This window comes from Drosophila guanche, unplaced genomic scaffold (genome assembly GCF_900245975.1).
Source record: "Drosophila guanche unplaced genomic scaffold, DGUA_6, whole genome shotgun sequence".
Taxonomy (NCBI): Eukaryota; Metazoa; Arthropoda; class Insecta; order Diptera; family Drosophilidae; genus Drosophila; species Drosophila guanche.
Window position 1 is genome coordinate 7,964,539 of NW_022995743.1, and position 22,995 is coordinate 7,987,533.

The window sequence follows — 22,995 nt, forward strand, 5'->3', positions numbered from 1 at the left end:
AATAAAAACAACTACAGATAGTGGTGGCTTTCAGGTGCGAGTACGAGGATATACTGGTGTGGATGTGGACCTCCAGGTGTATCCAAGCGCTGACAAATATTTGACGTTTTAGTCTAATTAAATTAGCTACAACGCCGCTGGCCGGCCCAGCCCTCGGGAAAGGTATATATTTCCATGTGGCAGTTGCAGCGTGTGAATTCCGCTAGTGCCACGTTCTCGTTCTCGTTCTCGTCTCGGCATTGTCGCGTTGTGCCTCGCCGTGTTAGGCCCCAAAAATGAAATACAAATAAAATAAAATAAAATAAAATATTATACTCGTACACACAAAGAGCATAAAGAGCGTAGCGTATGCAACGTGCAATTGTTATAAAGTATATAAATTCACAGTCCCCTGCCTAAGCCGCTGCACATCCGTACACGTATGAAACCCCAGTGTCCATTGTGCCATCGAGTTGAACAATTGCACACGTTTTTATGCGCTGGAATGCAAGAAGTAAGTGGCTTAAGAGCAGTCCGAGAAGCAAACTGAATTATGTGGCTATATTGGACTACCCAGGGGACGGAGAGCTGAGCGGTGGAGAAACTTCTGCTTCCGTTCGGTTCGGGACAGGGCTTCCTTCCGTTAAAAGTTGTCAGTGGAACTTGCCCGCAATCAAGATTACCACTTAGTCTCCATGCAGATTAAAGTACTTTTTGTTACATTTTATTTTACAAAGTTCCGCTTGACTCTGTGCATAATTATGACACCTCGACGGATCCGACACTTTTGTATTTATATATCCTGAAAAGCGAACCACTATTAATCCAAATATAAGCGATGTGTTTTTGTCCTTCCTTTTACTCCATCAACCGGCCTGATAAAACCAAATTTATGATGGCACTTTTATGTGCGAATATAAATGTGTACTTGTATTTATCTGTTAAGCGCCAAACGTCACCCTGCGCACTTATATTTCTATCAAGTTAATTAAACAATTCCCTCTTTTTCCTCTGAATATATATTGTAAACAATGGTAGACCAAACAGGAAGTGTTTTTATGGCCCAGCCCTCTCGATGGTTCAGTGCTTTTTTCTGCTGCCTTAAGTCCGGCGGAATATGCAACGCGTGTGCATTTTTTGTGCGGATCACAAGCACTTTTAAATGCGTCTGAAATATTTGAAGCAAAAACATGTAGTGCGAGTGCAATTTTTTCCGTTTGCGGCATTTGAAGCACTTTACATTCGCATTGATGGGAAAAGGCTTATTAAACATTAATTTCGCTGTGATCGATGAAAGGTAGAGGGAGCAGGAAGCAGTGAGCAAAAATCCCCACAATGAATCATAGAAATGATTTGTATTGGCCAGCCGATAGAAGGGGCTGTAAACATTCAATTAAAAGCCAAAAGAAATATCAATAATAATTACAGCAGCTGGAAATGCAAGAGAGCAACGTGAAGAGTGAGAACATTTAAATGAAAATAATTCCACTTGCGAGGAAAAATAATAATAGTTCGTGTGTACCTCTTGTGGAAATGAGTGAAATAATTTCTTTGCTGAAATATGTAAGCTGTGATGTGTGCTTTTCTGTGTAGTTTCGCGAATGATTCCGCCGGTGGCACGACGAGTGCGGAGTCCAGCGTCTGATCTGATCCGGAGAGTTCTCTAATTAAGTTTGCAATTCCTGAAAAGTTTCTGTTCTGAACTCAGAAAGGGCTTAGTCGAGGCGGCCAATGAGAAAAACATTATAAACAGCTTAAATGGAAACTTTTTGCCAGCAACCAGCAACCAGCAACCAGCAGCCAGAAGCCATAAACCAAGACAAAAAGCCCCGGACACGCACATGCACACCCGTCGACACAGTCGGACATAACTATAAAGGCAAAATCAACTTGAAAGTTGCATTTGGCCGGGGCTTAGTGCTGGAGTTTTTTGGCTTAGCCTTTGTGTATTTAAATATATGTATTTAGATCTGAATGGCTATGTGGTAAGTCCCTCCCCCTCTGCCTGCCTGGCATTTGGCTGGAGCTGCAGTGCCGGAGCTGGAAGTTTGCAGACGACAAAACACATTCATGCTGCACCGTATGGAATATTAATTACAATCCGCTTTTTGTTAAGTGAATTATAAACCAAAAACTGTATACATTGAAAGACAGACAGAGTGAAAAATCCAACATGGGTCGCATTAAGAAGAAGAAGCTGCCGACAGGTGTAAGTACGAGCAGCAGATCAAATATATTTCGTAGAGGGTATTGGGTACTCCTTGCCAGTCGCCAGCCATTAGCTGCCACTAAGCTTAAATGTGGGAAATGGCGCATTTCATTTCCATGCCATTTAGTCGGCCAACTCCGACTCTAGAGCCAGAGACAATCAGCCGCCGAACAACCGCCGCCGCCGCCACCGCCGCCGCCGCCGCCGCCACTTTGCACTTAATTTTCTTGCAAAAGTGTGTTTATTTTTTATTTATTTACAATTCCGTTTACACGCACGCACACACACAGCAGCTACACTCATGCACCCACCAGAGCACCAGAGTACATGTCTGTTTAAAATATGCCAGGTATCGTCTGGGAGCGCCACTCGCAGTGGCAGTGGGAGGAGCCGCGCCACAACAATGGTGGGTGGATGCTGTATCCCACTGGGATTACCACAACCTTTGCTGCTCGAGGAGAAGAAGTTCCTGCTGGCTGTGGAGCGTGGCGATATGCCGAATGTACGCAGGTGAGTAGCTGCTCGCTTTTTATGCCACCTACCGGGTATCGCTAGCCTACAGGAACATTAGCCTCGCCTCCGCTCTATACTTGACTCCCTGAGGAGGGGTATCGCCCGTTCGTTAGCTGTACTTGCCGTGGGAATAACAGGTGTCGACTGGGTACGACAGTGTGGGTGGGGCGACATAAATCGCATCAATTGCTGCCGCTACGGCAGCGCGCGGGTTGCTTTCAATTATTTGCATTGCCGCCTGCCTGAGGGCCTCTAACGGTTACCTAACTTGTATCTTACATGCCACTTAAAAAGCAATATGAGGGAACCACACAGCACATACTTATATGTACGTACGTTTTTACATGTTTGTAAATATGTATCTCTGTATGTAAGGTCGTTCTCTTACAGAATTATTAAAGAACCTCGCCTGGGTTAACTTCCATCCAATAGCAGAATCAGATTCATATATATTCTGCTGCTGTCAGACAGGGCTGCCACACTCCCAATCAATGGAGAATCGAATATTTCCGATGGCAACTCTGCATGAAAAGGCATAGAAATCGCTTGCCATTCGTGGTTCTCATAGTATAATTCTAAACAAATTATTATATATTACTTTAATCGATAGGGAAACGATACATCTTGTACTTTTTATTTGGTGCTGTGCCCTGCTCTGCTGTGCTTGTGCTGTGTAAGGAGCAGACATATGTACATTGTGGTGTTGTGGCCCGCTACGTTTATGTATGGTGTGGCTGTGTCGTGTTTCCGGCTTAAGGCTTCCGGTCGGCTTAGTCTTCGATATCGACTAAGCGATAGGGGTTGAGGCTCTTCATCTCCTCTAGTGTGTAGCGGTACGAGTCCTGGGGCATCTTTTCAGCGGATGGCGTTACCAAATAGTCCTCGATTCCCTTCATGCGGCAAGCCCGGCGATAGAGCTCCTGCTCGCGGTTCATGTAGAACTGGCACGAAGACGATGGTTGACGGGGAACGAATGCCTGGATAGTCGCCAAGGGGTGGCCGGCGTAGCTTTGTCCCACAGTCGGAAAGGCAGCGACCTGAGCGAACCAGTTGTTGGAACCCATTTTCATGGTCTGCGTCTCTGTTCGGAGTGTAAGATAGGATGGAGCTGAAGAAATGGTAGGATGGAACCCACACCTATCCTTGTGTGTGCTTACCCTTGTTCTTCTGGGCCATCTTGATGACGAGTGCCTTACACTCTTGGGCTCCGGCTTCCATTCTAAAATCGGTTTAGAATTTCTGACAAGTAATTTAATCGCCAAAAAATGTTTTTTTTTTCGTTTTGTAAAATTTTGTTCTGTTTTTCTAGTCTCTGAATTTTTTACAACAATTTATGTTGGCAAACGAACATAAACTGACGAGTTTCGGCTCCACAGCCTGAAAGGTAGACTCAAATTTTGACTGCCAAGATTCGTGGCTAACTTGATTTCGATTTCGAGCAAGCTGTCCCTGCACAGTGCGCCCAAAAATATCGATGGAAACGAAATGGAAGCAGATATCGAGTTTCCACGTACCCATATTGATTCCTCCGTGTGCCCATAACTGTGGGAAGCTGCTTTTTTGGCACTCGATTGATTGGCAAAGTTTTCATTCTTTTTTTTTGTTTGCTGGGCCAGTGTCGAGTCCTCAGCCCCAGGGCCTCAGGGCTAATTAGAAACTTTGCCTTCAAATTTGAAAGGACAAAAATATTGTGGGTCGTAAAAAAAAGAGGAAGTAATTTTTCCATATAATTTCTGGCCGAACTTTTCCATGAATGTAGGGATTGTCCTCCTGCCCCTTTAATGTAATTTTCAATAATTAGAAAATGCGATATTTCCATTCAGAATCCTGCAGAAGGCGCTGCGCCATCATCACATCAACATTAACTGCCTGGATCCATTGGGCCGACGAGCCCTCACTCTGGCCATAGACAACGAGAACCTCGAGATGGTGGAGCTGCTCGTCGTGATGGGAGTGGAGACAAAGGACGCCTTGCTGCATGCCATCAATGCGGAGTTCGTAGAGGCCGTGGAGCTGCTGCTCGAGCACGAGGAGCTCATCTACAAGGAGGGCGAGCTCTATGTAAGTCTTAGCCACTCCGCTCCCCCTGCCAGACTGCTGTGCTCAGCTAATTTGTGGTCGGAACGGGACCCGTAGCCAGAGTGGGTGCCGGCTTAGGCCCAGTAAGACAAGGGCTAACACGATTTTAATCAGTTTCCGTGTGTCGCCGACCCACACTCTGGGAGTCACGTACCGACATCTTATGCAGGCTCAAGTGATTGGGTGTGCGCGATAAGCGTCCAATGCCTCACCCACTCCCCTCTTCCTCTCATTTATGCTCCTTTCACATGGAGTTGTCTGGGTCCCAAGTCCTGCTCCTGCCGACTCATATTTATGCACACGAGCACGCTTCATTAGGCAGCCATTGGGCGCTATTGGAGCGTGAAAATTACTGTTGTGACGCATATGCAATAAAACGTTTAACAGGCTTAATGTCATCCACAAATGAAGCCAAACAACAACCGCTGCTGCCCAGAGAAACTTCTACGCAAAATTGAGAGTGTCTGATTGAAATTGACAGTCTGAATGTGGATGAGCAATTCGACAATTTAATTTCCAATTGTTCACACATCCACGATTTGGATGGCCATAATACGGTAGTAATCTTGCGCGCAAGTTGTCCGTTGCCCTCTAATTTTGAATAATGTAAACAAAGTGTGATCGATATTTGAGGAGACGTGTCAACCCTAGAAGTGCGGTCACACTACCCCATAAACAGAACACAAACAAAACTTTAATCTGTGCAGAATGCAGAATAACCACTTGGCTTTCTTTGCATATCTTATCGCTGGCAGAGCTGGCAGAAGGTGGACATCAACACGGCCATTTTTGCGCCGGATATCACGCCATTGATGCTGGCCGCTCACAAGAACAACTTTGAGATACTGCGCATTCTGCTGGATCGGGGAGCGGCTGTGCCAGTGCCCCACGAAATACGGTAAGTTGGAGGCAACGGCAGCTTGTGCGGGATTACGGATTACCTTTTCACTGCACCAACAGTTGCGGCTGCGAGGAGTGTATGCGCCTCATGGCCGAGGACTCGCTGCGGCACTCCCTGTCGCGGGTGAACATCTATCGGGCCCTGTGCAGTCCCTCGCTGATCTGTCTTACCTCCAGCGATCCCATCCTGACCGCCTTTCAGCTCTCCTGGGATCTGCGGAACCTGGCGCTGACTGAGCAGGAGTGCAAGGCGGATTACATCGAGCTGCGGCGTCAGTGCCAGAATTTCGCGGTGGACCTGCTTGACCAGACGCGCACCTCCAACGAGCTGGCCATCATCCTCAACTACGATCCGCACATGTCCAGCTACGAGCCAGGGGACCGCATGAGTCTGACACGTCTCGTCCAGGCCATATCCTACAAACAGAAGAAGGTTCGGCTCGCTCTTCTTCCCACACATTGAATGGGAGCTAATGTTCTTTGTTGCCTTTGGCAGTTTGTGGCCCACTCGAACATCCAGCAATTGCTCTCCTCCATTTGGTACGACGGGCTGCCAGGCTTCCGTCGCAAGAGCATCGTGGACAAAGTCATATGCATCGCACAGGTGGCTGTGCTCTTTCCCCTGTACTGCTTCATCTACATGTTTGCCCCCAACTGCCGGACGGGACGGCTGATGCGGAAGCCATTTATGAAGTTTCTCATCCATGCCTCCTCCTATTTGTTCTTTCTGTGTGAGTTCAACGTTTGTTGCGGCCTGTCCATTGTCCAAAGTAAACAGCTGGAGCTCCGATTAATGGCGACTCTCTGGACTGAACGCTCACTCATTGCTGTTTGTCTTTCAGTCGTCCTCATCCTCGTCTCACAGCGGGCGGATGACGACTTTGTGCGCATCTTTGGCACGACGCGTATGAAGGCGAAGCTGGTGGAGCAGGAGCTGCGTCAGCGGGGCCAGCCACCCAGCAAGCTGGAGCTGGTCGTGGTCCTGTACGTGGCGGGTTTTATGTGGGAGGAAGTGCAGGAGATACACGCCGTGGGCATGAAGAACTACCTGCGCAACATGTGGAATTGTATCGACTTTCTACGCAACACTCTCTACGTGAGCGTCATGTGTCTGAGGTGAGTACCAGTCCTCAGTCCCAGTCTGCTGCTTGTTCAACTTTCTTTTCTTTCACTCGCAGGGCCTTTGCCTACATCCAGCAGGCCACGGAAATAGCCAAGGATCCACAGATGGCCTACATACCGCGCGAGAAGTGGCATGACTTCGATCCCCAGCTCATAGCCGAGGGCCTGTTTGCCGCCGCCAATGTCTTCTCCGCCCTAAAGCTGGTGCACCTCTTCAGCATCAATCCCCACCTGGGCCCACTGCAGATATCGCTGGGCCGCATGGTCATCGACATTGTCAAGTTCTTCTTCTTCTACAGCCTCGTGCTGTTCGCCTTCGCTTGTGGCCTCAATCAGCTGCTCTGGTACTTTGCCGCACTCGAGAAGAGCAAGTGCTATGTCCTGCCGGGCGGAGAGGCGGACTGGGACTCGCACGGCGACTCCTGCATGAAGTGGCGTCGCTTTGGCAAGTAAGTCCAGTCACCAAGCCAATTATCCAGCCAGGCCTCATAAGCTTGTCCATTCATTCAGCTAATTATGGTCGCTTCTCTTTATGGCCCAGAGCATATCGGTTTCTTACCTTTCCTTTCCTCTTCCTGCCTCTCTTCCTGTCAGCCTGTTCGAGTCGTCGCAGTCGCTGTTCTGGGCCAGCTTTGGCATGGTGGGCCTGGACGACTTCGAGCTGAGCGGCATCAAGTCGTACACCCGCTTCTGGGGCCTCCTCATGTTCGGCTCGTACAGCGTCATCAATGTGATTGTGCTCCTGAATCTGCTCATTGCCATGATGTCCAATTCGTATGCCATGATTGATGTAAGTAGCTTCACCCACTCCGCAACCCGCAGAGCGTAAATTGTCCAAGGTATCTCGTGTTCGCAGGAGCACTCGGACACCGAGTGGAAGTTCGCTCGCACCAAGCTGTGGATGAGCTATTTCGAGGACAGCGCCACCCTACCGGCGCCCTTTAATGTCCTGCCCTCGGTGAAGTGGCTCATTAGGCTGTTTCGAAAGTCCAGCAAGGTCATCGATCGGCAGCGTTCCAAGGTACACTTTGGAGTCGGAATGACTCTAACTGCACATTCTGATTTTATTTTGTGACCACCTCCCAGCAGAAGCGACTGGAGCAGGAGGAGTTCAACAAGTACGACAACATCATGCGCTCGCTGGTGTGGCGCTATGTGGCGGCTATGCATCGCAAGTTTGAGCAGAATCCCGTCTCCGAGGATGACATCAACGAGGTGAAGAGCGAAATCAACACGATGCGATACGAGATGCTGGAGATATTCGAGAACAGCGGCATGGACGTGTCCTCGGCGAACAAAAAGGAGCGGCGTAAGTAGAAGCTCGGCCATTCCTTTGTTGCCTTTGCTGGGTCCATGCTCTTCCATTTCTCATGTGTGGAGCTTTTACAGAATCCCGACCTAGACGCATCAAGGTCTGGGAGCGAAGACTGATGAAGGGCTTCCATGTGGCTCCGGTTCAAACAAGCGGGGAATCGGATGCCTGCTGCAATGTCAACGGCGAAGGCGATATGCGGGAGGTCAAGGTCGAGAGCATACCCTCCCGGAAGGCCAAGGAGACAGCCCGCGAGAGATTCCAGCGGGTGGCCCGCACCGTGCTGCTACAGTCCACCACCCACAAGTGGAACGTGGTACTCCAGGGCACGCTGCCCAACTCCCAGATCGGACGCTGCACCAAGAACGAGCGCAAGAACCTACAAAATCTGGGCAAGGCCATCGAAGAGGCCAAGAGGTGGGTCTTATTCCATATTGCAGCTCACATTTCAAGTTGTTTCCCCTTGCAGGCTTATCATGCTCAATACCGGCTGTTCCTCGGGTCGCGAGTCGCCCATCCGCATCGAGTTCGAAGATGAGAAGTCGAGCACCTTGCTGCAGCTGCTCAACCAGATAAGCGAGGAGATCAGCCACCGCGAGCGTCCCCGAATCAAACCCATGTGGCGACCACCGCTGAAGTCCGTGAGCGCCAGGGCAATGGCAGCCAACAACGGCAGGTCCCATACGGCGCCCGAGTTGAAGATTAGCAGGAAGTCCCTGCCGCCAACAGCTGCAGCTAAATCAACAGCTACAGCGCCAACTCCAAGTTCCGTTTCTCAGCTGCCTAGCAGTCGATCACGAGAGCTGCCTTTGTGCCCAAGTAAACTAGTGACAGCTGCTCCTGCTCTCAAGAAGACAGCACCCATAACTTCAGCCACATCTTTACGAACTCCCTTCTCCGTGGAGCCGAAGGGTCGAGGACATATCTCAGATGGTGTGTCGGCGGGTAATGCAAACTCATTCAACATCCACGTGGTCGATTTGGATGAGAGTAGAAGGCGCGTAGGCGGGGATAATGGTTCCGATATAAGCTCCATTGCCAGCACGAGTCCCCAGCGGCCAAAGAAAGGAAACTAAATGTGATTGTGGCACGGACACTGACACTGACACTGACACTGAAACCGAAACTGGTGATAATTCGCTCTACAAATGGGGCCAGCAGAGGCAGATGTCTCACAAATCTATCCACAAATACTTTACTTGCGAGTACACTCGGCAAACAATAAAATTATTTGGCAAATTCAATTGAAATGCTGCTCATTCAATGTAATTCAATACGAATGGAGCTAATTTATTCACACAGCATTCACATGAATGGCCAGGAATTAGCTGACATAAGCTGGGACAAGCCGAAGTGGGTAATACCCTTTGTCGTTGCCAATAGATTCAGTGTATGAATTATTTACCATCCATAGACTGCGTAGCCCAACAAAATAAAGTAATCCTACATATAATCAAATTGTTTTCCAGTTTTTAGCCAATTTGCACATTTAGAATATTCCTTACGGCAATTAACTGATCGATCGTTCATCCCCATGTGTGCATGTCCCACCCGGTGGCAATATTCGATTAAAATTGGAGTATACCCATCCGTTTTTACATAGTCCCCCTCTGACTGTGTCCCATAATGCCATTTACATATACCAAATGAAGCGTACATAGAGATGGGGGACCCTTGGAGCTTAGTGCCCTGCCCAGTCCAGAGTTTTCCGGGTAAAACGTGCGTAAAGTCGTGATCCGGAAGCATCAAAGGCAATTGAGACATCAACATAAACAAGTCGACGGCTAAACGTTCCCTGAATTTCGGGGAAGAAGGCGAAAGAATTATAAATTCAATTTGATGTCATATCAATTGATTTTGTGCCACATCTCTCCCTCTGCTTCATGGCTGCTGACATGCTGCCCTTCTCCCCAGACTCTGACATTGTGACTTGGTTGTTCTGGGGATTTTGATGGGATTGGGATTGGGCTGGGGTTTAGCCCAGGTCCTTGGACTGAACGGAGCTGGGGCTGGGGGCTGGGTGCTGCTGCTGCGGCTGGCATTTGATTTTGATGATGCGTGGCACTTTGAAATTTATGCGCCACTCTAAACACACTTTGTATGCGCCCAATGCCTTGGAAAGATGATGAACGCTTCAAGTTCGAAAGGATCCTGCGAGTGCGTGTGTATGGTGTGAGCAAATGTTTTTCCACCCTGCTCAGAGTGTGTGTGCCGGAAACTTGATGCTATTTGCTGACATTTACGGGGACATAAGCGCAGGTATTATGAGCATTCTTATTCTTTCTTCTTTCGTTTCGAGTTTCTTGGGGAAAATTAAGATAAACATAAATGTCATTTGCCCCTTGATTATTATGGCATCGGAGAGGTCAAATATGCGGCAATAAAGTACGATATGTTAATGTGATTAGGTTACCTTACTCATTACGAGTGTGTACAAGTATTTATGATGGATGTTCTGGGGGGAAACTTTGTTAACTTTGTTTCTTCTTTGTCTCTGGTATCGTCATCTAGTTAGCATGCATGCAGCGTCCACAAGAAGCTATCAAATGACCTGCGAGGACAGAGAAGACGTTTGCAAATTTTGCAAAATTCCATTTATTTATTTACACAAATTCATTTGAATCTCAGACAACATACGAGTACGCATTACATTTCTAGGCAGACGAATTTACACAGAGACGGGGCTAGTTGATGCCTGTATGGATTATACAGTAAACTTATCCTAGAATGGTTCAAGCATGAGGAGGAATGGGAATTGCTTTAGATTAGTGATTGGAGTTTTCTGAACGGAGACAGACTAAGTTTCAATCGGTGCGGGTCAGCTTCAGTCGCACCGCTATCCTCCTGCACTTCCACATGAGCTGCGTTTCGAGGATGCTGAAGGACATGGCCACCAGGACGAGGCCGAGCAACAGGTAGGCGCAGCAGGCATACAGCTGGAGCGCTGGTCCGTTGAAGCTGCGGGCGGGCACGAAATCACCGTAGCCGATCGTCGAGAGCGTCACGAAGCAGAAGTAGGCGCCGTCCACCAGGGACCAGTCCTCCCAAAGGGCGAAGATCACGGTGCCCGCACTGATGTAGCACATGAGGATGAGCAGCACCAGACTAATGGGCACTCGGTGTTGCCGCTCCTCGCACTCGTCCTCCGTCTCCTCGTCCTGCCCACCGTCCTCGGACTCGCTGTGGTATCGCAGCTTCCGCAGCACGAACTGCTCGCTGCCCTGCTGCATGTACTCCTCGTCGTCGGAGGTTTCCGTTGTGGTGGCTGCCCCGTCGTAGAGCGCGGCCGTGGCATGCCGCTGGCAGCGCCGTGTGAGCAGCATCTTCTTGCGGTTCAGTGGCTGCATCGTGTGGCGGTGGAACGAGGCGGCCGTGGCATTCAACAGGCCCCGCGAGCCACTCTGTCCGCAGCCTCCACTCCTTTCACCCGAGTCCTGGGGCACACTCAGGGGGCTGGCTATCAGCGGCACCCGCGAGGGCGTGCCATGCGGGCAGTTGCTGTTGGCGAGCAAAGGAAAAAGCACAAAATTCCAGGAAATATATATTATTTTTACGCTGCAGCTGACCATAAAATAAATCAATTAGGTATAAAAAACAACCCCCCAGGCAGCCTCAAGCCGTAAAAGGAGAGCCGTCTGCCTGGACAGGGCCAATCAATAAGGCATAAAACGTGCTCTATACCTGCAATATCGCCCAGGCGTACATATACGTATACGGCCGGCCATGAGTGCCACAGAAGTAGCTTCCCCTTTGGAAAAATATCAAAATGTATTTTGGCAGCAGCAGCTTGCTCCAGCTCCAGCTCCAGCTCCAGCTTAGCCCACATTCAATAGGAAGGAGCAGTCCAAACTGAATTTGATGCCAGTCCGACTGTCAATCCAATAATCTTCTAAAGCAACAGTCTCGAGGGAACAACACTCGAGCAACACTTCTCTGGAGTTGACTTTGTCGAATCAATTTGGCCAAACATTTATTGGTCTGGCAGCCAATGCTCTGGCAAACACTTGCTCCAGATGCACTTCAACTGCTGCCAGAAGGCAGGCACAGCAGACAGGACAGCCTCGGGGCCTTTTCGTCCGATAAATATGTACATTTACTCAGTTTGAATTTGTCAGCAAATTCCATTTGGATTCAACAGAAACTACTTCACAAATATGGGGTCTGGGTATGAGGAAGGCAATTCGGTTGAGATTAATTGACCCGATTCGGTTTCAGTGCGAGTGAGTGCGCTGCTCGGCTTACAATTAATTACAGACAAGGCTGAAACTGGAGTAGCCGCATCTGCACCGTCGCGGGGGCACAGGTTCACTGTCAAAATTAATTTCCAGCTGACGCTCCCACCGCTCTTTTATTAAATAAAACCCTCAAAATGCACGCTCAAAAGGGCGACGGAAAGCATCATCATCATCCGAGGCGAGGCGAGGCGAGGCATGGCGAGGCCCTCGGCACTCTGGCAGAAAATGGCACCTCCCACCGGCCGCACGCTGACACCGCCACCCAACAACCAGCCAGTGCATAACCTGAAAGGAAAGCGGAGCAGGGATGGAATGCATGGTGCCGTGCCGCTGCTTCTGCTTCTGCTTCTGGCTCTGAAGTGTTGATTTAAAGCGTGGCTGGCATGTAGAAAGTTTGTTTACGCAATTAAATTAACAGTTTCCAACCAAATTTCAGTTCCAATTGGTGGCTGCAGCAGAGCTTTACTTCAGCCTTTGAAGAGTGCTTCAATTTGTATACCAAAACCCGATTTAGGAGGCCTTTGCCTACTAACTGCTGGCGACCGGTGGCACGGCACTTAACCTCTGGCCAACTCATTTATGTGGCCATTAGACCAGTGCACTGGCGGTATGACACATGATACGTACCTCAAGCGCTCTCGCTCCTGCTCATCCTCGTCCTCCATGATGTCCACGTTGCCAGTGGCGTTGGAGCATAGCAGGGTCGACAATGTGGCTGCAGCACTCGAGGATGTTGTTCCTGCTGATGCTGTTGCTGTTGCTGTTGCAGCCATGCCACAGACACCTGCGGCTATAAAACTGTTATCGGACATTGTTGCGGCACCGCCTCCTCCTGTGGCAGCTTTAATGCCGCCAGACAGTTGTGGGCTCGTCGCCGCCGCCGCCGCCGCCGCCGCCGTCGCTGCTGTTGCTGCAGCCGTGTAGGTCAACAATGCAGGAGAGGAGGCTGCTGGTGATGCTGATGCTGCGGTGCTTGTTGCTGCTGTTTTTAATGCATATGGCAATAAATCATGCCTGCTGGATAAATCAGCATCTCCCGTTCCTGTTCCCGTTCCCGTTCCCGCGCCCGCTACCGTTCCAGAGTCCATCAGCGCATTGATCTCGTGTGGCAACGGTTTGGTCACGAACTTTCCGCGTCGCACAGCTGCAGGGATTAAACGTAAAGCATAATAAAAACACATTTCAATTTGATTCCAGGTCACAGAGGGAACAATATAATTAGCCATTAACCAAAGTACAGAAAGAACTCCATGGAATGTTGGCCAAAAAGTTGGATCACAAATTGCCAAATGCCACTTCCGGCAACTTCCTGCCACACACGGTTAGCCCCGACAGCCGCCAGTTTAGCCCGATGGAAGTGGCATTGGGAGTGGCAGCTGGGATGCTGCAAGTTTAGCTGCAGTTAGCGGGGGCACACAGCGGCTGGGTGGATGAACAACCAAAATTATTTGCTTTGCATTTACAAAGTTCGCCGAACAATGCAACAATGTGGCCAACGGTTTTTGGATGCAACTTCCACTTTTCCACCCCATCCGACGCCGCGCAGGGAAAGTTTGGCGTTGACTTTCATTAGCGGCTGGCAGTGGCAGTGGCAGGAAGGATGTCAGAGGCTATAATAACATCTGGCGGTGCATACAGTGGGGCAATCTTCGGAGGTACGAACAATTGTGCAACTAAAATCTGCAGAATAGACTAGCAGATGGTCTGAAGAGAAAGGAGGGGAAGAACTAATTCAAATAAGTTTTTAGCCCCGGCAGCGTTGATCTTTTAGGAAAAATGGCAACCACAGTGGCTGGCTCCCACTTGGCGCCAAGGACCGAACGAACGGAAGCCACTCTTGGGACATCTTTCACTGTGGAGCTGTCAGCAGGACGCTGGCAAAACGCGATGCGGTCTCGGGTCCGGACATGGCCAATTTCAAAATATTTACTTTAACTTGGATGCCAATCGCAGCACCCTGACCCACACACGCACACACAAACACACAAAACACACACACTTGCACACTGGATGGAAGGGTGTGCTCACAAAGATTCATTAGAGTGCATGAAATGGCGCCTGGAAGTGACTTTGGTCATGTGGCATGGCAGCAGCAACTTTGGTAGTACTTTAATGGTGTGGTCTGCCACAGAGGGTTGTTGGCTGTTGGTGTTGGTTTTTTTAGCTGTTGCTGTTCTTGCTGCTGCTGCTGCTGCTGCTGCTGCTGCTGCTGGTGTCGTGTTAGGTGTAGGTGTCGGGGGCAAGGACACTGGGGACAGTGGCTATCCCTTTTGATCTGTGTCCGAATGCCAGTTGAGGACAATTAACATGCATAATGGAATCAATGGAACACTCCGCTGACAAATGGCCAAATCTCACGCTGCAATTTGTTGCGGAACTAAACGGAATTCTCAGAAGGAGTACGAGGAGGAGGAGTAGGAGCGCCTGCTCAAAAGCGTCACGTGCCGCAGCGAGTGGCACACGAAGAGGACCAACAACAAGAGCAGTTAACTTTAATGAGTTTTGCATGCGTTGCACAAGCAGCAGCACGAGCAGCCCGTGGATACCCCACATTCACTTTATTGTCGTTGTCGTTGTCGTTGTCGTCATCGTCTTTATGCCAAGTGCCAAGTCATCATTATCGTCAATAAAACTGTCGCACATGTCGAAAGTTGCCTCAAGTGCATGTTGTCCTTGTCCTTGTTATGTCTCCCCGTTCCTTGCCTTTCCTTTCCTTTCCTTTCCTTTCCTTTCCTTTCCGTTCCTCTCCTCGGCGTGTCAAGCGGCTTAAGTTGAAAACTTTTAATGCCACTGTGGGTAAAGTCTGTCTGCTTAACTCTGTCATTTTAACACGCTGCTGCGTCTGCTGCTGCTGCTGCTGCTGCGGCTGTTACCTGATGATGATGCTGTCAACAAATTGTTATATAATTGAACACGTAAATGAGCTCAGGGAGGGAACACATACTGTAGGTGGGGGAAAAGTGCAGGGCACTGCCGACGATTGGGACGACAACTGGGCGTATGATTGATTGATTAGAGTTTGGGTTTATTTCTGCTCCCAGGTTAGGACTAAAGCTGTCAGGGAAAACATTTTGCGGGCTTTGCATGTGCACAAAGCTGGCACAAATGGTTGATCCAATTAAATTCAGTTTTCATTGTTCGATTTATGCAAATTTTCCCGCTCGACGACTATCATTATCGTTCATTAGCTATTCTCCAGTCTGTGCCTACTATGCAGGCGCATCGAAGCATTTTAAGGTAAACCGCAGAGCCGTGGCAATGGAACAATACTCACCATGAATACTGGCTGTTTGGTAAGCTGGCGGCGGTGGCAATGTTATGGATTCCAGGGTGGCCGTGGACTCGGCGCCTTGGCCCACAATGGAAGGCTGGTCCAGAGCCGAGGCCAGCAGTCGGTGCTTCGAGGAGGCAGGCTGCAAATGAATCGTGTGGTACTTGACCAGCCCAGGCCCAGGCCCAGGCCCAGATCCGGGTCCATGGGCTGCATCTGTCGTCGCGGCCAGATGGTGGGAGTGCTGGGGACTGCCCGCTGCAGACGGTGCAAATGGAAAGTAAATCGTGGCAGTGGCAGGCCCATAGCAATTGGGCGGCATAGCCAGAGGCATTGACCGTAGCATGCTGCTGGGCACGGCGACAAAATTCTGTTGAAGTTGCTGTTGGGGATGGGCATGGCCGTGGGCTTGTGGATGTGGGTGATGTTGCCGCGGTAGACTCGCTGTCGATAACTGCTGCTGCTGTTGTTGCTGCTGTTGCGGTGCATATTTCAACATTGCGCTGCCCGTTGTTGTTGTTGTCATTAGCATGACATCCGGCTGCTGCTGCTGCTGCTGTTGTTGCTGCTGTTGCTGTGGCGGGTAAAAATGTTGCTGCTGCTGCTGATTTAAGCTGTGCAACAATTGACAGGCATCTGGTGACCGGAAAAGGAGTGTAAGCAGAAGCAAACGTGTTAAAAGATGATTAACGACTGGCCAATTGTTAAGCTGACATATGTTGAATCCTTCACTTACCTTCTCCCTTACCCGGTGGCAGCTTGCCCCTTGCTGCCGCCTTCTGTCCTTGTCCGTATTCGTAGCACTCGTTCAGACTCGTCTCCGTGTTGGCCGCATCGTATTTGCAGCTCCTGCAATTGGCCTGTAATTGTATGGGACATTTCTGCTTATTAATGGTCCGTATTCATCGGAGTAAAATAAGGCAGAGTGGGCTAATCATCGGGGAAAGGATCTTTTTCCTTGATTATGAAAGTGTTTGTTGCGGCTGTCTTTCAAGTCTATTTTCGGTTTGGAAGGAATGTCAATAAAACACGTAATTTGCATGGCTTGCCCTTATCCCTGATGCCAAGCTCGTTCCCAGGCGACTGATGTCATACTCGTGGTCCGCCCACAAAGCTGTTTGCGGCTGAAGCCTGCCATCATGTTCGTTGCGGTTCTGTGGCATCATCATGATTTGCCAGAGCAATCTGATGGACACACAAACGAAACGTCTCATGTCCTTTGGCTTGTGGTTGTGGACGTTACAGCATGCGTCATGATAATTGCAAAAGACGAAAGCCAAATGCCAAAATGCCAGAATGGAGAGTGGGAGCAGTCAACACGATGACGATAATAATTCATCCCTTGGGAGCGAATGCGAAACCCCGGCACAAACCGCAAGCTCCTAAAGGCTAAAGTCTTATCGGAGTCTTATACTCGTACATATGCATTGTGTCCGTGTCCGTGTCCGAACAGCCTCAAAAGCGGACAAGACCCCAAAAATCACGCCACACTCCACCACATTTGTGACTTTTCCAGCTCGCATTACGCGCTAATGACTCGCTAAATGCATTTGAGAAGAAAACGTGAACAAATGCACAAATCTTGTTCAACAAAACGAACGAAAAGAGAGGTGGCAGTTGACAAGCCCGAGTGGCTTTCGTTGCAAATGCAAAAGAGTCTGGAGTCTAGGAAAACTATTCGGTTCATCGCGTGCCACTTTCAAGCGATGCTGACTGAGACTCTACCACATTTTGGACAACAATTGAGACATTAAATAACTGCTCATGTATATATAAGTAGAATCTAAGTAGCTTTTAGCGGCTGCCGTGTAATTGTTATAGGGCGGAAAAACTTTTACCCTCGTGGCATTAAAGTGGCTCGCACTCATTTCAATTTACTTAGCACGAGCCCTGCCATGGAAGGAGGAAACTTGTCGAAATTTATGCAGCAGGCACTGGCATTTGACCCAACTCAAATTGCAACAGGGCGCCAAAGTTTTGGCCTGGCCAACTCTTAAAGTGTCGAATGGGCAAAGGACCAGTGAAGTTTTTCTGGTTCGGCCCCCCCACAACAGCCCCCCGCCATGTGCTTGGAAATTTGGGGCTGAAGTTTGCAGTTCATTAAAATCTACCGAGTTGAGTTTGCTTTCAAAATGTTAAGTTATGAAATGAACTTTTTGTTTGCCGCCCTGTCATCTGACAATCAGTCGACTGGCATCGCGATCAAATTTGTTCTGGCGACCGCAAACTCAATTATTTATTTATTTAACCGAGTTGTGACGACCTTTTTTCAGCAGCTCCGCCATTCGTTGTTCGTTGCCACATGACCATAAAGTGGCAATTAAACAGAAATTTGACGTAGCAAAAACCAACAAGAGCATACCACGACGAATAATTGAAAAACCTGTGAATGGAATGACAAAAAATATTGTGCATTCTTAAAGCATTTCAGGGGAGAGTGGGAGAGGTCCACTGATAGTAAGAATCTAGGGCTGGTCTCCTACGTACATGGAAAAACTGGAACTTCTAGCTCTGGCTGGGGGCGCTCTGGCACAAATGTCATTACGGGAGGCCAGCAAATCACTTACAAAACTTATGCACGAATGCATAGAACACGCAAACACAACAAAAGGGCTCGGGGCACCCTAAAAAATATTTCAATATGTACATACACACACACCTACATAAAAATATATACAAATATATACATTGCTGTTAGCACAGCAAATAAAACGCAACAAAACAGAGGGAAAAAATCAAAGCTCAGCCCCAGAACCAGAACGGAACGGAACGGAAAGGAACACAAAAACAATCCGCACTTTGCAGAAAGTATAGCAAATGCCATAGAAGAAAAAACAAGCATAAAAAGTTCTGTTGTTTTTGCCCAAATCAATTACAAACTTTCAGTTTTCCGTTAATAGAAATCGAGCTTACACCCGAAACCGAATCTGAGGACCGAGATCCACTTAAAAGGTTTCTGCTGTGCTGTCGTAATTACAAGTCGTAATAGGAAACCCCGAAATGCATTTTGATTTTCCAAGAGTACTGGTGCTGAGAGCTCAATCACGGCGAAATCAGGTTAGGAGGGAGCAAGGATCGAAAGGAAAAGTACCGAAACTGGTGTTGGTCAAACGGAAAACAAAGGTTTGATGAGCATTTAGGGAACTTCTTCTTAAGACCACAATTTCTTTGGATGTTCAAAGATCCCAATCACATCCTGGCAGGATTAGGCTAGCTTAGGACCCTGCCATTACCATGCACACATGTATCACACAGCAGAGCAGAGCAGAGCAGAGCAGAGCGGAGAGCAATACTAGAGCCAACCCACGCTGTTGTTACTTCATTGCTTCATTGATAAGTATTTGTTGGTGGAACTATAGTGGAACAACCAGAGCACCGAAAAACACTTGGTAAGTAGTGGGAAAAGTTGGAAAAAAAAGCGAGAAAATAGCAGCTAACAAAACTTTTGCTACTGCAGCTCTGGACACACAGAACAATGTCGAAAGTTTGCTCTGAAATGGAGGGGCCGACAAATAGCAGGAGCCATCGTCTGGGTGAATTGCTGCTCCTTCCGGCCATCGAATTAAAATCCATAAAAATGTCAGCATGATGAAGTTGCAGTCAACTTTGCCACTGCTCTTATAAACTGCAGCTGTTGCATGCAGTTAAATAATATCAATCATACGCCATGTTTGACTTACCCCATTGCCAGCTGCCTGGCGACGTTTTGTCGCTGTCGTCGTCGCTGTTGGTTTCGCTGTCGTAGCTGTCGACGCGCTGGCCCCCTGAGCTGGCTTCCTTCGCTGCCGATGCATTTGCAGCTGGCAGCACAGTCGCATGTACGTGCACTGCAATGCCTCGGCGAGCAACGCGCCCAGACTGGACAGGCACATCAGCATCAGGGGCACACCGATGAGGGCGTAGAAAATGGTGGCCAGCTTTCCAGCAGCAGTGCGGGGAGTAAGACTGCCATGACCTGGGGCACACAGAGAGCAAGAAAGAGGGAGATAAAATATTTATTTTACTTATAAGAGTGGGAGAACACAAGCGAGCTCTTATATATAAATTGATGTAACTTTAATGGGAAATCCCCCCAACAGTGGCATTCCTCATGATTTACGGGGAGATTTAGCTGGATTTGGTGATTCTTTTGCAATTCCTGGAGTTATGATTCAACGAAACGATAAGGATAAGGATTGATTATACTTATACTTAAAACTGCAGATAAATCCCTACAAGCTTGTTGCCTAAATTTGTATGCACTTTAACTTTTGGCGTAGCAATTCTCAGATTTAATACTTGCTTAATAATTTCTCTCTCAGTTTATTAACGCCTCCGGACCCTCGGCAGTCCCAGACAACGGACGGAAGTTAATGGCAACCAGATACAGTTAATTTGTAACAACAAACCCATGCCATGCCCTTCGCGCCCATTCACATTGTTCGGCATATGCAAATATTTGGAATAGGCCTAGGGGCGTATACACAATTCGCCTGCTGCCGCTGTAGCTTGCACTCGAAGGCGTCGGCATGTTGTCTATTTGCCCGCAGTGCTCCGCAGTGTAAATATTTGCAGTCCTCCCCACTGGTTGCCCCAAATCATAATAATCAGCTTCAGCTTCAGCTCCTGCTCCTGCTCCTTCTCCTGCCTGGACGCCCCTCTAGATGAACATTAAACATAAATCTAAACGGCTTAGTCGACGCCTTGAGTGGGCACACAAGAGGGCCTGGCCTGTTGAAGGCTAGAGCGGAACTTACCAATTGTCGTTATCACAGTGACGGAGTAGAGTAGGGCTTCGCTGAAGGTCCAGCTCTGTGGATCGCCTGCATCGTAGCCAAAGTGGCCCAGGGCACTGGCGCTGGCTGACTGGAAGCTGGCTGCACCACCCACTCCTGCGGCTCCTTGGCGTGTGGCAGCCACAATGGATCCCTCGAAGCGACGCAGCTGCTCGTGCACCAGCATCGTCCAGTTGCGTTCGTACAGAACGTTAAGTTTCTCTGCAAGTCGTCACAGAGGATGGTGAAGGGAAGAGTAGAAAAGGTTAAGTGTCATCGAAAGGATGTCGAGGACAGCCCGAACCCTTGTGGTAATTATGCAATTTCATGCCAAGCGCAGTGATAACCTCTGGCAGCCTTCGATCTCCCCCTAACCATCGACTCGGCTGACAAGTGCTGGCAATCGCTTATTCTTTGCTCACCTTTTCCACCCACATTCACCCACGCTGCTCCCCCATTGATTTGGGCCAAATGTCTTGAGGCATTTGCTAGCATTTGATGTCGTGTTCGGGTCTGGCAAATTGTAGAGGTCGCTTGTTAACAACAACGATAACAGTTCGAGACGCGTGTGCTGCCCCGCCCCCGTTGCCTTGAGGTGGATTTTTTTCAGACATGCCTCTAGGGCACACTTTTTCCACCCACTCCCACGCCCATTTCCATCGAACTGTAACACTCTGTGAGGAAAACATTCAGAGCAAAGGTTTTTTCTGTTGCGAACAAGACAAAGTGCTTTTCGCCTTTGGAAATGCCTTTTCCTTTTCTTTGAAAACAGATCTGCATAGCATAGCCTTTTGGGAGTGTTTAATTAAATGCATTTTCCGCGCTCTGCCACCTTCAAGGAAGAATGGATTACGAGAATTTAATTAGTGCTCGTATCGAAGAATTTGTGATTGCATTTCTTTCCTTATTATTTATGCAATGCAATCGCAAGAGACGGCATCCAGTGAGTTGCTGGGACGCAGCGCAAATTTGATTCCCCTTTTGCCTAAACCAATTTACTTTTATCCTGAAAAATCGCAACTCATGCGCGTGCGGCAGATAAATGAAGTATGTAGTGGGTATCTATGTGGGAAGGCTGGATGAATGCTGCACGTCACGTCATTAAGCGCGTGGCGAGGTGCTTGCCATATTAATCATACACCAGGTGGGACTCACCTCGAAGACAGATGCGAAAGAGCTAAGGTTAATTGGTTTATTTATGATGTAGAATTTTAATTAAACAAAAACAAGCAGAGCTCTCAAGGCCACCATGGCATCGCGTGAATTGGCGGCGTGCTAGTCGCAGGTGCGACAAAGTAATTAATTTCGAGTAAATCAATGCAACAAAAAGCCGCACGACGGCAAAACGCAACGCAAATGGGTGGAAAAATTATTAAAATTCCGCGCCTGACCAAACATTTGTCTATGCAAATATTTGGGCATAGTTCAATTTGCCGCAGTTGAAAATGCAATTCGATTCGATTCAGCGGAGTGGAGCGTGGAGTGGGTTGTGTGGTTTATTCTAATTAAAATATTTGCATTGGCTCTGTTTGCTCGGCACTAATGGGCAAACGCTGTCCCGCTTAATGCTGAAATTACTTTTATCCATTTTCAGGAAATCAAGGGAGCCAAGCCCGCCAGCAATTTATAAACAATGCGGCACTATGCGGTGCACAGTATTGAGAGGTAGGCGGCGTTAAATAATTGCTCACTCACCCGTTATGATCCAGAGTTCACGGAGACAGTCCTCGCGGCTCTTGGCTATGGCCGCCGATTTGTTCAGATCCTGCGGCGCCTCCAGCAGTGGGAAGATCAGGGCGCCCAGCACCGAGTAGAGCGTTACCAGCAGCATAAGGCCGGGCGTCGAGAGCACCAGCTTCAGCAGCTGTCCGAGACAGCGTTGCGGGCAGCTCTTCTTCTTGGCCATCAGTGTGGCCGTGGTCTTTACCCCCACAGCCGAGCATGGCCCTGACCCTGCTTCGTCAGCAGCATCTCCGTCATCCTCTGGCAGGCGCTGCTTGCCCTTAATCTTGGTCGCCTTCTCAACGTCGGACATGATCGCGCGATGTTCCATTAGTGGCCACCACCGTCTCCGCTAAGTGGGCCGTCTGTCGCCAGCATTTCCGTTTCCGCTGCGGGCCAGGCTTTTTATTCATACGCGCTTTGGCAGCACTAATTACAGCAACGATTTTTCGTCACTTCCAATGTCGCTTTGTACTCTCTCCCATCACTGGGGGAGCGGTCTCCCGTCTCTGGTCTCCGTGTCACGTCTTCGTCTTCCGTCTCAGTCTTGTCCTCCCCCGTGCTTCGCTTTTCTTCTCTCTTTCGTGCTGTCTCGCCGTCTCTCTATCCGCTTGTTGCCTTTAGATAGAGGATTATGTTTTAAGCTGTTGTTGACTCGTTTTTACGGTCGTTGTTCTTGCTGTTGCTGTTGCTGTTGCTGTTGCTCTTGCTGTGGTTGTAGCTGCTTCTGCTTCTGCTGCTGCTGCTGCTGCTACTGCTGCTGACGTGGCATTTACTATTGTTCCTGGTCTATGCACTTCGCATGATGGCTCTTCCTCCGCCTCTTCTTCGGCCGCTTGTACTTTTAAAGTTGTTGGCCCAGTTTATTCCCCTCCGTTCTGTTGTATCGCCTGCCGCCT

At 48.8% G+C, this 22,995-nt stretch overlaps 3 protein-coding genes across 6 annotated transcripts; 1 reads left to right on the forward strand and 2 right to left on the reverse strand.

Annotated features, from left to right (window-relative positions):
• The first annotated feature begins 198 nt into the window (after window positions 1-198).
• LOC117578683 (transient-receptor-potential-like protein) lies at window positions 199-9,487 on the forward strand. Of its 4 annotated transcripts, none has more exons than XM_034264311.1 (13): window positions 199-493; window positions 2,538-2,698; window positions 4,525-4,762; window positions 5,536-5,678; window positions 5,741-6,113; window positions 6,177-6,411; window positions 6,523-6,796; window positions 6,859-7,251; window positions 7,397-7,592; window positions 7,659-7,823; window positions 7,889-8,111; window positions 8,192-8,531; window positions 8,584-9,487. In XM_034264311.1, the coding sequence occupies exons 1-13, from the start codon at window positions 422-424 to the stop codon at window positions 9,188-9,190; spliced, it is 3,420 nt and encodes a 1,139-aa protein (XP_034120202.1). In that variant the 5' UTR covers window positions 199-421; the 3' UTR covers window positions 9,191-9,487. The 4 variants fall into 4 exon arrangements, with proteins under 4 accessions (XP_034120202.1, XP_034120203.1, XP_034120205.1 ...); XM_034264312.1 differs by having other exon boundaries at window positions 7,892-8,111; window positions 8,584-9,486; XM_034264314.1 differs by lacking the exon at window positions 199-493 and adding an exon at window positions 1,996-2,188.
• LOC117578686 lies at window positions 3,315-4,021 on the reverse strand. The gene is made up of 2 exons (XM_034264318.1): window positions 3,859-4,021; window positions 3,315-3,782 (listed from the first exon to the last, which is right to left on the reverse strand). The coding sequence occupies exons 1-2, from the start codon at window positions 3,917-3,919 to the stop codon at window positions 3,472-3,474; spliced, it is 372 nt and encodes a 123-aa protein (XP_034120209.1). The 5' UTR covers window positions 3,920-4,021; the 3' UTR covers window positions 3,315-3,471.
• A 1,218-nt stretch (window positions 9,488-10,705) lies between the features above and the next one.
• On the reverse strand, window positions 10,706-22,995 carry LOC117591894. The gene is made up of 7 exons (XM_034285278.1): window positions 22,070-22,995; window positions 20,357-20,596; window positions 19,301-19,575; window positions 16,357-16,480; window positions 15,624-16,256; window positions 12,977-13,493; window positions 10,706-11,612 (listed from the first exon to the last, which is right to left on the reverse strand). The coding sequence occupies exons 1-7, from the start codon at window positions 22,425-22,427 to the stop codon at window positions 10,919-10,921; spliced, it is 2,841 nt and encodes a 946-aa protein (XP_034141169.1). The 5' UTR covers window positions 22,428-22,995; the 3' UTR covers window positions 10,706-10,918.